The sequence below is a fragment of the Triticum urartu genome, chromosome 6A, assembly GCF_056163025.1.
Source record: "Triticum urartu cultivar PI428250 chromosome 6A, HENAU_Tu73, whole genome shotgun sequence".
NCBI lineage: Eukaryota > Viridiplantae > Streptophyta > Magnoliopsida > Poales > Poaceae > Triticum > Triticum urartu.
In genome coordinates, this window is record NC_141878.1 from 590,866,537 (window position 1) to 590,883,360 (window position 16,824).

Sequence of the window (16,824 nt, forward strand, 5' to 3'; positions counted from 1 at the left end):
TACCCCCTCCCGCTGCGCCCCTACCCAACAAGCTCTCTCGAGGCCACCCCAAACACTTGAAGCGTTGTCGAGGCCACCCCAAACCCTAGAGAAGCACCGTCGAGGCCACTAATTAATATATATGATTCCTTACTATGATTAGCTAGTTAGTTCTACGTTTGCCACTAATATATCCATCTGTCATGTTTGAATAATAATTGCCATGTTGTAAATATTTGTAGAAACTATGGACACCGCCCGAGACGAAGCAAAAGAAGCGTTGTTGAGGCACATAATCGCAGAAGGAAGTGATGTCGTCTCGTTGTTTCTCAACGACACCGATGGTCTGGAAGGAGAGGGTGAAGAAGCTGGCTCCGGTGACCTAATGCCGGTGCAAGAAGGAGAACATGAGGACGGCTCCGGTGAGTGGATGCCGGTGCAAGAAGGAGACCGTGATGACGGCTCCGGTGACCGAACCGAGTCTGGGCAGGTATATATATTAGTTAAGCCTGTGCTGACTAGCTAATTGATGCATTCATTGTTTTGGTATGTACACATATTAATTAAGTCTTTGTTCTTTTTTCTAGCCCTCCGGATCGAGCACAACTGAGGTAAAGAGACGGCCAACCGATTGAACCCATCCGAACAAAGAACGCATTTGTTGCTTAGTGCGGGGTTCTGGTTAGGGACAAGATCCCGATCAGCATCTAGCAATGGTTAAAGCCGACTACAGAAGACCCTGAGGTGTCTTACGTCAATGATATGCAGAAAAACGATCTTTGGACTGAGCTGAAGTCAAATTTCACCCTACCGCCAGAGGATGATCCGGAGAAGCCAGTTAAAGAGCAATTAATCAAGTCTTTTGCTCTTAAGAGGATGGCAGACCTATTCAGGAGGTGGAAGAAAGAGCTGAATAGGTTTGTCGATAAAAAAGAGACACCAGAATTCAAGGGCAGATATGAGAAGATCAGAGATCACTGGCCCGCATTTGTGGCCCACAAGACATCGGAAAAGAGTAAGAAGATGTCGGCGACAAACAAGACAAATGCTGCGAAGAAGAAGCATCACCATCGCACGGGGTCAGGTGGCTACCTCGTAGCCCGGCCTAAGTGGGCCAAGGCTGAGAATGATCTGGTTGAAAAAGGGATCGAACCAGAGACAATGAACTGGCCAGACCGTTGCCGGACTTGGTTCTTCAGGGCTGGCGGAACCTTGGACCCTGTAACAGGGAAGTGCATTTGGACAGACGAGCAACTTGACATACCCTTGAAGAAGCTTCGATACTATATCGATGCAGCGCAGAAAGGGACGTTCCTTCCAGACAGAGAGAACGACGAGCTCACAAAGGCCCTCGGAAATCCTGAGCACACTGGACGGACACGAGGCACGCCAGGCTCCATTCCGTGGAAGGCTGGGTTTCCGGACGCAGGCGGTTACAAAAGCCACGAGAGGAGGAAAAAAGTGCAGCAGACCGAACTGCAGGCGCTGCACGCAAGGGTACAAGCGATAGAGGAACGAGAAGCAAATCGCAGCAAACGAACTGCCGAAGCTTCCCCCGAAGCTACCCAGCCATCTCAGCGGAGAAGCAGCGTGGCTTCCACCGAGCTACTTCAGTCGGAGCATGTCTTGACGGCTCCTGCCAGCTATCCCGTGGATGCTATCACGGAGTCTCAAAATTGCCACCTTATGACGCAATGGATTAATATGAAGGTCAAGGCGGCTGTTGGCTCTGTTTTTCCTACTGAACCCGGTGCAACTTTTCACTGCCGGCCGATTCCAGAAGGATATGCTAGGGTGATGGTGGATGAAATAACGGAGGGATTTGAGGACCTCCAGCTTGACCACCCTACCGGTGACGGGGAGACTCGGCTGGGTTCTGCTCTGAAGACTTCATGCCTATGGCGGAAGGAGCTCATCAACCTTCCGAACTGGACACCTCCGCCTCCTCCTCCTCCTCCAGCGAGTCAGGGCACTCCGCCTCCTCCACCGCCTCCTCCTCCGGCGAGTGACGACCAGGGCACCCGGCCGGCTCCTTCTCTGGCGCGTGGCGGCACTCTGCCTCCTTCTCCGCCTGCGCCGGCGTGCCCGAGCAGCCAGCCTCCTCCTTCTCCGCCTCGTCAGCAAGGGCGGAAGAGACCCGCCGCCGCTCCGGCTGCTCCGGTGCGTCGTAGTCCTTCTCCTCCGCCTCGTAAGCAAGTAAAGAAGACTGGCGCTCCGTCTGCTCTACCGGCGTCTAGCAGTACAGCCAGAAGCGGGAGGACATATAGATTCGGTCCTTCTCTGAAGACTCCAGAGAAGTTACCATACGAGATGACCCCGGAGGAGAACGCGAAGATCGCGCGAACCGAGGTGAAGGACTGGTTTCAAGGGTTGAAAGCACAGAGACATCCACCTCCGGAGGAGAAGGTAGATCTGGTGAAAGCGAAGCGCACTCTGGCTGCCCTGACAAAACCATCCAAGTCTCCGCCGAAAGGCAACTATGAGCGCATTATTGGAAAGGCATTTGCCGAAGCGGAGCGGTCGGGAAGTACTGTCAGTGATAAAAGGATGAAAGAACGACGAGCTAGGAAACAAATTGCCCAGCTCGGCCAACAAGCGAAGCAATCGTGCCCCCCGCTCAAGGTGCCTAGCGACATCGTCGATCCGAGGATGGTGCCCGGTTATAGCAATCTTGATGATTACCTGCCCGACGATGTACATTATGATCCCATGGAGGTGCAGATACACAGATACGAGTACGGGAAGCCTCGTGTCAAAGATGAAAAATCTCTATCAATGATGATGCGAAGATTGCATGATTGGTACTTGAAAATCTGCAGAGAGTCTGGGGGGAGGAGTACTTTCTATGCGAGAGTTAAACCGGAGCATGACCTCGTTGGAATTGAACTGTTGCCTATTCCATTTGAGGAGTTCTATCAGTTTTTCAATCAATTGGCCCTCGATAAAGCAACGGTCACCTGCTACTGTCTGTAAGTACTACTACTTCTGTCATTAAGTCTCTCTATATAGCTCAGCTCTTTCATTGCATGTATTTATAATTATCCTCACTATATTATGCAGATTGAAGATCGCCGAATTGAAGAAAAGACAAATCGGTGATATTGGGTTCGTTAACACATATCTCATAGATGCAACTGAGGTTGAACATCGTCCCGAAGATACCAAGGCCAACTTGCTACGATCATTCAAAATAAATGAAAACAAAGATATAATACTCTTTCCTTACAACTTCAAGTGAGTGTTACTGTCTTGTGCATATTCGGTTTCCCTTATATATTAGTCCAGGTTATGGTAATGTAATTGATGAGTTATGCATGCGTGCGCAGGTACCACTATATTCTCCTAGAGATTAGGCTTGAGCAGGGAGTAGTAACTGTCTTGGACTCTAAACGAAAAGATCCCCAGGAGTATGCGGACATGACTGAAATCCTCAAGAAGTAAGTTAAATCGATCATTATCCACCATATCAGCAACTTTGTTCATTTCCTGATATCAAGTAATTGTTTTCTTTGTCCGGCAGGGTTTGGAGAAAATTCACCAGAAAAGCTCTGGGACTGCCGAAGGAGCTGCAATTCAGACACCCGAAAGTAAGTACTATAGTAGCATGTTCCGCGCATCTACTAGTGATTCAAGCGCTAGTTTCATCAATACCATTTGGCATTCTTGCTTATCAGTTTGATTGACCTCTATTTCTTGTAAAGTGGTTGTGGCAGGAACAAGGGAATGATTTCTGTGGATACTACGTCTGCGAGTCCATCCGCCACACGACCTGTGAGCGGGGGGGCTACTCTGCCGAACAATATGAAGTGCGTAAATAACAATATTCACAATTTTATTTTATTACCATCATTTGTGGTGAGTTTCATTCATTCATATATATATGTATTGACCCCCTTCTGCAAATTAGATGTTCCGGATGCGGGATGAACTCCTAGCACCAGATCGCATGCGAGCAATTCAAGAGGAATTGGCGGCATTCTTTCTTGACCACGTGATCGCTGAAGACGAAGAATACTATGTGGACCATGCGTCCGTAATTTAGGAGATTATATTTGTAAGAGATAATTATTGTATATATGTAGCCGGTAGTGTTGGATAGATATACGAGAACTTGTTGTTCGACCAATCTCTCGGAGGAGAGGTGGTCGATATCACTTCTCTCTGTATGCATATATGTTCATGACGATCTTTTGTTTCCTTCGTTTGCTTACTAGCTAGCTAGCGTGTCTAGTCCTCTCTATATGTATGTAGTACGTAGCGTCGACCAAGCACGAACATAAGAGAGGACACTTCTCTCTATTAATTAGCTATCTAACACAATATATACCTAAATTAACCCCCCAAAACCCCCAACCCCCCCCCTTTCAAAAAAAAACAAAAACCCCAGCCACAGAAATGCTGACGCGTGGATGCCTATTGGTCCCGGTTGGAGGCACCAACCGGGACCAAAGGCCCTCCTGCCTGGGCTCAGCGCGCAGGCCACGTGGAGGCCCATCTGTCCCGGTTCTGGTTAGAACCGGGACTAAAGGGTCAGGGCATTAGTAACGACCCTTTAGTCCTGGTTCTGGAACCGGGACAAAAGGCCCTTATGAACCGGGACAATAGGCCCATTTTCTACTAGTGATCAGGATGTCGGAGAAGAAGGACAGGCAGCATAACGGGGGGAGTTGTCGAAACTGCAGCCAGACAATTAACACAGAATCAAGCACGGCTCGATGGAAGGCTGTAAACCAAAATAACTGGAAAGCTAGAGTCCACCGCCATTACAGAATAAACCACGGCTCGATGGCCGACATACAGAATAGACATAGCTCAAAGGCTAACTCTATGAATAAATTCACCAGTTCAACATTTTTGCAGAAGAAAAAAAATTACATTTGATCCAATTTGCAGAAGAAAAGCAGCACAGTAAAGTAAAGGGGTGCTCTTCTAAGTTGTTATGAGTGAACTGAAACCAGCATAGAAGAAGGTTCGTTATTCAAGGCACAATACACCGATGAACACTACCTCAATGACTAACCAATGTACCAGGATGCAACAAGTCACTAAAGAAACAAACTTTGGAGTATTTACACGTTAAAAGAAACAAAAAGATCACTACAATCCCTAAAGTTCATCAAGTAATTCGGTGCAAATACAAGCAGTTTAAGAACATCTCTGTTCTTAAACTGCTTGGATGAGTAAGCATGTTGCCAGACTACCAACCCTAACTGACTAGCGGTCACCACATGATGAAGCTACGTACCTAGGGTAGGGGCACGGACCTGCCCAAAGAGCCCTACCCAAGGACGTCCCTAGAGGAAGTCACCTTTCAATCGACTTGAAGGTATCCCACTCGACGGATTCAAGACACTCGACCAAGAAGCTACCACTCGACCACGAGTCCAACCACTTGATTGCCAGAAGACCTAAAGTCACTCCGCGGGCAAATGGTCGGCTATTAAGTAGTCTTTATGGTCGTTATAGCACTTTATTAGGGGCGTTATCAGTAACGCCCAACCTTAAATGTACCTTAAACCCTGCATTACTGAGGGCAGGAGGGGGCCGGCGAACTCTATATAAGCCACCCCCCTCCTCAGTATGAAGGCTTCGCACCCCTGTTATTCACACACGCATAATCCAATCGACCGCCTCCGGGCACTGAGACGTAGGGCTGTTACTTCCTCCGAGAAGGGCCTGAACTCGTAATCCTCGTGTGCTTACAACTTCTCCATAGCTGAGATCTAGCCTCTCCATACACACACCCCTACATCACTGTCAGAGTTAGAACCACGACAGTTGGCGCCCACCGTGGGGCAGGAGTCTTAGCGCCTTGTTGGAGAAGTTGCGATCTTTTCCGATCCATTTGATCATGGTTTCCTGCGGAGTTTTGGTGGAGGGCCGCGAGATCCGTCTCAGCGCGCTCACGTTCATCGCCAACGACTCCGCCTGGCTTCAGGAGGCGCCGCTCGACATCGACGCGCTCCCCGTCCGCGGTGCGACGCACTTCCGCGCATGCGGTCGTGGCGTCCTCCTGCGACAGTCGTCGACTCGATATCAGTCGACCCCTGTGTCATCTCCCCGCCCTGTCTCCCACCAGCGCAAGCGCTCCGGTCGGTCGAGACTTCAGTGGTGGGTGAGGCATGCCGTGGCCCGCCAGTCGGCAGCCCCACAAGTCGCGGCAATCGAACCCGACGAATCCCTCTGCGGCCTGTTCGACCTGTCGACTGGTTCCGCGGAGACCGCATCCGAGTGCGACAGCAGCGACCCAGCGGCTGAGGTTCTGGCAGTCGACGGGACACACAGTCCTCCCGGTTTCGCTCGCGCCGATGGAGGCGCGGGTGGGGGCGACCCGTCGCATCCCCACGATGAGTATCTCCCCGAGCCTCTCACGTCTTTGCAGCGAGAGGAGCTCCGCCGCCGGAACATGGACGCACTCCACACTCCTATTATCGGAGAAACCCCCGAGGCCCGGGCCTTGGAGGACGCGCGCTTGGCTAACCTGGCCGAGCGCACTCGACTGGAGAATCTCCAGTGAATACTCGACGAGCAAGCGCGTCAGCGGGCTCCCGAGTCCAGTCGACGTCAGCAAGCTCCCGAGTCCAGTCGACGTCAGCTCTTCCCGCCGCCGCGGATATACCGAACCCCAGTTTAGAATTTGGCCGCTGCGGCCCGTATAGCAGAATCAATTCAGCCCTCCCAGTCGGAGGCTGGCAGAGGCTTGTTGCAGATCAGAGCGTTGCTCCGAGCAGCGGGAAACCAGAATTCCGCCGTTTCTCAGTCGCGGGACAAAATCCATAGTCGATCCGTTGCAATAGATACAGTCTAGTCGGCTCACAGCCCGAGATCGCCCCCGAGGCATGAGGGGCGTGGTGACCGGCATGATCAGTACAGGAGGAATGAGCAGTATGATCACTGATTCGATCGTGATGATAGACGTCGAGTGCCAACCCCACCCCCGAGGAGTGGGTCATATGCGCCTCGACGGCAAGATGATAGACGCCCTCATAGTGTTGGGCAGAGGATTCCAGTCGACCCCAGGGACCCAGGCTTTGATGCGAGATCCATCCTCGTTCAAGGTTTGGTTGACAGGAACAGAGCTCATCGAGAAGGCCACAACAGAGATGTGCCTACCAGCAGCAGAGTACATGCTTCAGGGCCAGAGTGTTTCAGTCGAGCCATCAGAGCCGCAGTGATTCCTCCCAACTTCAGGCTGGCGACTGGAGTCAGCAAGTTCACCGGTGAATCTAAGCCTGACACTTGGCTCGAAGATTACCGAGTGGCTGTACAGATTGGCGGTGGCAATGACGAGGTGGCCATGAAGCATTTGCCTCTCATGTTAGAGGGCTCAGCCAGAGCGTGGCTAAATCAGTTGGCACCCAGCAGCATCTACACTTGGGAGGACCTCTCCCGAGTGTTTGTCACAACCTTTGAGGGAACATGCAAGCGACCTGCAGGCCTTACAGAGTTGCGGTCCTGCGTACAGAATCCGGATGAAACACTGAGGGATTACATCCAGAGGTGGATCACACTGCATCACACGGTTGAGAATGTGCCAGACCATCAAGCAGTTTGTGCCTTCAAGGAAGGCGTTAAATACAGAGAGTTGAATCTGAAGTTCGGTCGAACTGGAGAGATGTCTCTGAATCGGATGATGGAGATTGCCACCAAGTACGCTAATGGTGAAGACGAAGACCGACTCAGAAGCGGCAAGCTCAAGGCAGTCGCCCAAGAAACCGGAGGAAACTCCAGTCGGAAGCAGAAGCGGAAGGCCGAGCCAGCCGCTCCTGGGGAGGCCCTGGCCGTAGCCCAGGGAAACTTCAAGGGAAAACCCAAGGGCACCTGGAAGCCCAAGAAAGTCAAGGATCAAGATGGGAATGATGTTTTGGATCAGCCTTGTCACATCCACACCAAGAAAGATGAAGAGGGTAATTTTATTTACCCAAAGCATTCCACTCGACAGTGCCGGCTCCTGATCCAGCAGTTTCAGGGCAAGCAGCCCAAGGATAAAGAAAAGGAGCCGGACAGGGTTGAGGACAAGGATGATAGTGACGATGGATACCCCCAAGTCAATTCCACCCTGATGATTTTTGCCGATGTCGAAAGCAAAAGCCGACTGAAAGTCATTAACCGTGAGGTGAATATGGTTGCTCCGGCAACACCCAGTTACCTGAAGTGGTCTCAGACTGCCATCACATTCGACCAGTCTGATCACCCAATGCACATTGCCACCCCTGGGAGGCAAGCCTTGGTGGTCGACCCAATTGTCGAAGGCACTCGACTGACCAAAGTCCTGATGGATGGTGGCAGTGGCTTGAACATACTGTATGCTGAAACCTTGAAAGGAATGGGCATTCCGATGTCCAGACTCAGTACCAGTAACATGAGCTTCCACGGAGTCATTCTTGGGAAGAAAGCCGAATCACTCGGCCAGATTGCTCTTGATGTGGTTTTCGGTGATTCAAAGAATTACCGCAAGGAAAAGTTGACGTTCCAGGTTGTGAACTTCCAAAGTGCTTATCACGCCATTTTGGGCAGGCCAGCTTATGCACGCTTCATGGCTCGACCATGTTACGTGTATCTCAAACTGAAGATGCCCGGCCCCAAAGGTGTGATCACTGTTACGGGCAACCGGAAGAAAGCAGAAGAGTGTTTTCAGAAAGGCTCAAAGATCGCTGATGCTCAGATGGCGGTGGTCGAGCTACAAGAATACCAGAAGACTGCTGATCCGAGTGAATTGTTACGAGCCAAGAAGCCTGCTTCAGAATCAGCTTTCCAGTCGTCCGGTGAAACGAAGCCAGTCCACATTCACCCGACCGACCCCAGTCCAGCCCCGACTCACATCTCAACGACGCTCGACTCCAAATAGGAAGAAGCGCTCGTCCAGCTCCTCCGTGAGAACTGGGACATCTTCGCATGGAAACCCTCTAACATGCCTGGAGTTCCCAGAGAGCTGGCCGAGCACCGTCTACGAGTCAACCGGAAATTCTAACCCGTGAAGGAGCATCTTCGACGGTCCGCCGTCCAGAAGAAGCAAGCCATTGGCGAGGAGGTGGCTCGGCTCTTAGCAGCAGAGTTCATCCGAGAGATTTACCACTTCGAGTGGATCGCCAATGTCGTCATGGTCCCCAAGAAGGACAAGTCACTTTGCATGTGCATCGATTTCAAACATATCAACCGGGCCTGCCCAAAAGATCATTTTCCTCTCCCTCGCATCGACCAAATAGTCGACTCGACTGCGGGGTGCGAGAGATTGTCTTTTCTAGATGCCTATTCCGGGTACCATCAGATCCGTCTGTATGGACCCGACGAGATCAAAACAGCTTTCATCACTCCATTCGGATGCTTCTGCTACGTCACCATGCCGTTCGGCCTCAAGAACGCCGGAGCCACGTTCATGAGAATGATTCAGAAGTGTTTACTCACTCAAATCAGTCGGAATGTGGAGGCATACATGGATGATATTGTGGTCAAGTCACGGAAAGGTTCCGACCTGCGGACTGACCTTGCTGAAACCTTTGCCAACCTCAGGAGGTATGATATCAAGCTCAATCCATCAAAGTGCACATTCGGAGTTCCAGGCGGAAAGTTACTCGGTTTTCTCGTTTCTGAACGGGGGATCGACGCCAATCCTGAGAAAGTTGGCACCATACTCCGGATGAAGCGTCCTGTATGCGTGCACGATGTCCAAAAGCTTACAGGCTGCTTGGCTGCTTTAAGTCGATTCATTTCCCGTCTCGGTGAGAAGGCGTTGCCCCTCTACCGACTGATGAAGAAGTCTGACAAGTTCGAGTGGACTCCATAAGCTGATGCAGCATTTGCAGAACTCAAAGCTCTGCTCTCCACCCAGCCGGTGCTTGCTGCCCCAATCAGCAAAGAGCCTCTGCTGCTTTACATTGCAGCCACAGGACAAGTTGTCAGTATAGTACTTACGGTCGAGCGGGAAGAAGAAGGAAAGGCCTTCAGAGTTCAGCGCCCAGTCTATTATCTATCTGAAGTTTTGACCCCTTCAAAACAAAGATACCCTCACTACCAGAAGCTCGTATATGGGATTTACATGACCACGAAGAAGGTTGCACATTACTTCTCTGACCACTCCATTACAGTCGTCAGCGACGCCCCGCTGTCAGAGATTCTGCATAACAGAGATGCAACCAGTCGAGTGGCCAAGTGGGCGATTGAACTCCTTCCCTTAGATATCAAGTTTGAAGCAAAGAAGGCTATCAAATCCCAAGCAATCGCAGATTTCATCGTCGAGTGGATTGAACAGCAGCTTCCGACTCAAGTTCACTTGGAACACTGGACCATGTTCTTCGATGGATCTAAGATGCTGAATGGTTCCGGTGCTGGAGTAGTACTAGTCTCCCCCCGAGGAGATAAGCTCAGATATGTTCTCCAGATCCACTTCGATTCCTCCAATAATGAAGCAGAATATGAAGCACTTTTGTATGGGTTGCTCATGGCCATTTCACTCGGCGTCCGTCGCCTCATGGTCTATGGCGACTCAGATTTGGTGGTTAATCAAGTGATGAAGGAGTGGGACGTCAGAAGTCCGGCAATGACTGGTTATTGCAATGCAGTGCGAAAGCTAGAAAAGAAATTCGAGGGGTTAGAGCTTCATCACATCCCCCGACTGAAAAATCAGGCAGCTGACGATTTGGCAAAGATAGGCTCCAAGAGAGAAGCCATTCCCAGCAACGTGTTCCTGGAACACATTCACTCGCCGTCAGTCCAAGAGGATCCTTTTACAGAAGAAGCACCGCAGCCGAAAAGTGCCACAGACCCGACTGAAGTCGAAGTTCCTGCTGTGGTCGACCTAATCATGGAAGTCTTGGCAATCACTCCCGACTGGATGATACCGTACATCGCGTATATCCTAAGGAAAGAACTCCCGGAAGACGAGGAAGAGGCTCGATAGATCGTCCACCGATCCAAGGCCTTCACAGTCATAAAGGGACAGTTGTATAGAGAGAGCGCGACTGGAGTCGGTCAGAAGTGCATAACACCAGAAGAAGGTCCGATAATCCTTGATGATATCCACTCGGGGACCTGTGGTCACCATGTGTCCTCTCGGACCATTGTGGCTAAAGCATACCGAGCGGGATTTTACTGGCCAAAAGCAAATGAGATGGCAAAAGAGATAGTTGACAAGTGTGGAGGGTGCCAGTTCTACTCCAACATGTCACACAAGCCTGCATCAGCCCTGAAGACCATTCCACTCATCTGGCCCTTTGCTGTCTGGGGACTGGACATGGTTGGTCCACTGAGAACAGGCAGGAGCGGTTTCACTCATGTGCTTGTGGCAGTCGACAAGTTTACCAAATGGATTGAAGCTAAGCCCATTAAGGATCTTGATGCTCGCACTGCTATCAGTTTCTTCAGAGGGCTAACATTCAGATTTGGAGTCCCGCATAGCATCATCACTGACAATGGGTCAAACTTCGATTCGGACAAGTTCAGAGCTTTTTGCGCCTCTCAAGGCACTCGAGTCGACTACGCATCGGTCGCCCATCCCCAGTCGAATGGACAAGTTGAAAGAGCAAATGGTCTGATTCTCAAAGGACTAAAGCCTCGGCTGATACGTGATCTCAAGCACGCGGCAGGTGCTTGGGTCGACGAGCTTCCGTCAGTTCTGTGGGGATTGAGGACCACCCCTAACCGGTCGACTGGAAGAACTCCATTCTTTTTGGTTTATGGAGCCGAAGCAGTTCTGCCAAGTGATCTTCTTCACAACGCGCCCTGAGTCGAGCTTTACACCGAAGATGAAGCAGAACAAGCCCGGCAAGACGCAGTCGACCTCCTAGAAGAAGAGAGGGAGATGGCCATGATCAGATCGACCATTTATCAGCAAGACTTGCGTCGATTCCACGCCCGGAATGTGAAGAGTCGAGCCTTCCAAGAAGGAGATTTGGTCCTCCGAGTGGATCAACAGAAACCACACAAGCTTGCTCCTACTTGGGAAGGGCCCTTCATCGTCACCAAAGTCCTCCACAATGGAGCGTATCACCTCTACAATGTTGATCGCCAGATCGACGAGCCACGAGCTTGGAATGCAGAACTACTCCGCCCCTTTTAAACTTGAGTTCTCCTTCGGACAAGATGTAATAAGGAAAATTTCTGCAGTTCATTTTTATCAAAAACAAGAGTATTCCAATAATTACTGTCACTTCTGTTTGCATACGAAATCCCCCAGTGGGTGACTTAGCTGCGAATCCGCTTCGCCTAAGTTTGAAAAAATCCTACCGAGTGGAGAGCAAACCTCCTACTCGGGGGCTTAGCTGCAGTCCAGTACTCGCCTAAGTTCTCCCAGTGAGAGACTTAGCTGCAGTCAGACACTCGCCTAAGTTTGAAAAAATCCTACCGAGTGGAGAGCAATCCTCCCACTCGGGGGCTTAGCTGCAGTCACTACTGGAATCAGCTAATTTGCCATCAGCCAGCTCTTTGTCGTCTGCTAGCTGACGGCAAAGAAGCTCTTTGCCATCAGCTACCAAAAAGCAGACGGCAAAGAAGCTCTTTGCCGTCCGCCAGATCTTTGCCGTCCGCCAGCTGACGGCAAAGAATCTTTGCCGTCAGCTGGCAGACGGTAAAGAGAGAGGTGGCCCCCACCCCCTGCCCGTTTGGGAAAAACCTAACGGCCCACCTCTTTGCCGTCTGCCAGCAGACGACAAAGAGGAAAAAGGGCGGACGGCAAAGAGGGGCGGACGGCAAAGAGGGCAGTATCTAACGGCCCGTACCCCCCCCCCCCCCCCTGCGCCCCTCTCTGTTCTCTCCTCGCCCCGCCACCACTTGCCACACCCCACCGCCGCCGCCGCCGCCCACCGCGCGCCACCGCCTCTCGCCCCCGCCGCCGCCGCCCCCGCCGCCCCGTTGCCCCCCCCCCCCGCCCTGGCCCCAGGCCGCCCCGGCCCCCCGCCGCCCCGGCGCCCCGCGCCCCACCGCCCCGGGCCCGGCCCCCCGCCGCCCCGGCCAGCTCCTCCACCGCCCCGCCCCCCTCCTCCATCGGCCCTGCCCCAGGTGAGCCCCCCTCCTTTTTTCTGTTTTTTTCTGTTTTTTTCTTTTTTAGTTTTAGTTTAGATTTAGTTTTAGATTTAGTTTTAGTTTTAGTTTTAGGTTTAGTTTTAGTTTTAGTTTTAAGTTTAGTTTAGTTTGAGGAAAGAAGAAGAAGAAGAGAAAAAGAGGAGAGGAGGAGAAGAAGAAGAGGAAAAAGGAAAGGAAGAAGAAGAAGAGGAGGAGGAGAAGAAAAAAGAAGAAGAGGAAGAAGAAGAAGAAAAAAGAGGAGAGGAGGAGAAGAAGAAGAGGAAAAAGGAAAGAAGAAGAAGAAGAAGAAGAAGAAGAAGAAGAAGAAGAAGAAGAAGAAGAAGAAGAAGAAGAAGAAGAAGAAGAAGAAGAAGAAGAAGAAGGAAGAAAAGGAAGAAAAGGAAGAATAGGAAGAATAGGAAGAAGAAGAAGAAAAGGAAAAAAGAGGAAAAAACCCCGACCCGACACGGCACCCCGACCCCGACCCGGCACCCCGACACGACACCCCGACCCCTAGACCCCGACCCCGACACCCCGACCCCGACACCGACACGACACCGACACCGACCCAACACCCCGACCCCGACACCGACACGGCACCCCGACCCCGACCCGGCACCCCGACCTGACACCCCGACCCCGAGACCCCGACCCCGACACCGACACGACACCCCGACACCGACACCCTGACACCACACCCACCCTTACCCCGACACCGACACCGACACGGCACCTCGACCCCGACCCGGCACCCCGACCAGACACCCCGACCCTGAGACCCCGACCCCGAGCCTGACCCAACACCCCGACCCCGACCCGGCACCCAACCCGACACCCCGACCCCGAGACCCCGACCCCGAGCCTGACCCGACACCCCGACCCCGAGACCCCGACCCCGACCCGGCACCCAACCCGACACCCCGACCCCGAGACCCCGACCCCGGGCCTGACCCGACACCCCGACCCCGACACTGACACGGCACCCCGACCCCGAGACCCCGACCCCGACCCCGACACCCCGACCCCGAGCCGGACCCGACACCCCGACCCCGACACCGACACGGCACCCCGACCCCGACCCGGCACCCCGACCCGACACCCCGACCCCGAGACCCCGACACGGCACCCCGACACCGACAGGACACCCCAACCACCGACACCTCCTGAAGAGGTGTTCTTTGGCCTTCCAGAGGCCGACGGGGTCATATATTTGTGAATTATTAGTTAGGTCATATATTTTTCGATTTTGTTATGAAAAATATCATATATAATTGTGTTGATCGTGTAGTTTTAAATGTGCAATTGTTTCATCGCTGCGAGGTTTGGTGTTCGACGACCTCGCCGTGCGTTTGACGAGCTCTGCCCCTTCGTTCGTGGGTGAGCACAAATGACAAGTCCTCCTCCCCCATTAATTATTTGATCTATTCCGATGAAACTTGATAGCTAGCTATATATGTGTCTTGAATCATCAGTATGCGTAACCAATATGTGTCTCCCGTTCGAAAGCGTCATAGTTATAAATATGCATGCATTTGCATATTTATAACCTTGATTCTTTCGAATTGTCCAACGCTATCCATGGACAGCCCGAGTATGTGTAGATTGGGTTCGTTTTTCCATATGCTTTGCTCCGGATCCGACGCATATATTTCGTCAGTGCCTCCCCTGTTGTTCTCCGGGTACACATCCTCTCTGTTTATTGCAGAGACGTGTATCAGGAGAACAGCGGGGAGGTGCTGCCGAAATTTTGCGTCGGATCCGGAGCATAGCATGGGAAAATAAACCCAATCTACGCATACACGGGTGGGATTAGGACCTATCATTACCTATTAGAGTGTAGGTTGCATGGACGTAATAAAATTGACAAAGTAGATCAACTGATGAATATATACATGGTGAATTACATATATAATTGTTGTGTGTCCAGTAGCTCTGAAAGTCAAGATGAGTGACCGTGCTTGGATGTATACCGGTCACACTGGTCAGAACAAATGGAGCGCTGAATGGTTCACAAAAACTAAGGGGTTTGTGCAAGCCGCATTTGCAAATGGCCAAAAGAAAACATGGTGCCCCTGTTTCCGGTGCGGCAATTGGGAAAAGAAGACAGAGGCTGAAATGGGCAAACACCTGCAGAAGAGTGGTTTTACGCCCGATTATACGGTGTGGACATTTCATGGTGAGTCTGCCCAACGTGACCGAGCTGAGGTGGATCGTCGTCGCACCGACGAGCATGGTACCGGGATGGAAAACATGGTGCAAGGCTATGATGATGCTCGGGATTTGGACGAGGAGATGGAGGAATCTGCAAAGGCCTTCAATGAAATGTTGGAGTCTTCGAAACGTCCGCTCCACGAGCACACTGAGCTTTGTCAGTTGGATGCCATCTCACAAGTAATGGCTCTGAAGGCTCAGTTCAACTTGGGCAGAGAATGCTATGACGCAATTATGACAGTATTTGGACGCTTTCTACCCAAAGGCCATGTAATGCCTGCAAACCTGTACCAGTCGGACAAAATCCTCCGTGCACTGAAGATGCCCTATGAGAAGATACATGCCTGTGAGAAAGGATGTGCCTTATTTAGGCTTGACTATGCGGACTTGAACTATTGTCCCATTTGCAAGTCTTCCAGGTATATTGTGGTAGACAACGGTATGGGTGAGAAGACACAGACCAAAATCCCCGTTAGTGTTCTTCGGTATATGCCAATCGTACCAAGACTTCAACATCTTTTCATGGTCGAAGAGACGGCCAGACAGATGACATGGCACAAAACAGGCAAAAGAACCGAACTAGATGCAGATGGGAATCTGATGATGGTACACACATCGGATGGTGTTGCGTGGAAAAAGTTTGATGAATTACATGCTGACAAAGCGGCAGATCCGAGGCATCCTCGAGTCGGCATCAGCACGGATGGGTTCAGTGTGTTTGGTATGACGGCAGCCCAATACAGTTGTTGGCCCGTATTTGTCTTTCCACTCAATCTCCCCCCCCCCCCCGGACAGATTATGCAAAGAAAGAACATTTTCCTGACGTTGATAATTCCAGGACCCAACTATCCGGGCAAAAATATGAATGTGTACATGCAGCCGCTTAAGGACGAATTGCAAGAACCCTGGGATAATGGGTTCAAGACATACGACGCCTTTAGCAAACGGAACTTCATAATGCGTGTCTGGTACATGTACTCGACGCATGACTTGCCGGCGTATGCGCTATTCGTTGGCTGGTGTGTGCATGGAAGGTTCCCGTGCCCCACATGCAAGGGAGCTCTTGAGTTTCGTTGGCTTCAGGCCGGTCGCAAGTTTTCTTGCTTCGACATGCATAGACAGTTCCTGGATCCTCGCCATAAGTTCAGGAAAGACAAGAAGAACTTCATCAGGGGTAGAGTTGTCAAAAACTCTGCACCACCTGCATTGACAGGCCAACAGACCCTGGATCAGTTAAACGCTCTCGAGCCAGATCCACAACGTCCAAGGTACTTCAAGGGGTATAATACTAAGCATGCGTGGACTCACAAAACATGCTTATGGGATCTGCCTTACATCAAAGACCTCCTTTGCCCACACAACATCGACGTGATGCACACTGAGAAGAATATCGCCGAGGCACTTTTTGGTACATTGTTCGGCATAGATGGGAATTCAAAGGATAATACTAAGGCTAGAGTCGATCTGGAGGCGCTATGTGATAGGCCGTTACAAAACATGAAAGAATCGAAAGGAAAGCAGAACTGGACGAAGCCAAAGGCATGGTTCAATCTTGGAAGGCCAGCTATGAGGGAAATTCTCTTGTGGGTGCAACAGCAGTTGATGTTCCCCGATGGGTATGCAGCGAATCAAAAGAGG

General features: G+C 51.4%; 1 protein-coding gene across 1 annotated transcript; it reads left to right on the forward strand.

Moving 5' to 3' along the window:
* The first annotated feature begins 741 nt into the window (after positions 1-741).
* LOC147966787 (uncharacterized) lies at positions 742-2,952 on the forward strand. Its single transcript, XM_087528084.1, has one exon. The coding sequence runs from the start codon at positions 742-744 to the stop codon at positions 2,950-2,952; it is 2,211 nt and encodes a 736-aa protein (XP_087384210.1).
* The last annotated feature ends 13,872 nt before the right edge of the window (positions 2,953-16,824 follow it).

Excerpts from the sequence above, each read along its gene's own strand:
- LOC147966787 (XM_087528084.1), top strand. The coding sequence starts at position 742 with ATGCAGAAAAACGATCTTTGGACTGAGCTGAAGTCAAATTTCACCCTA.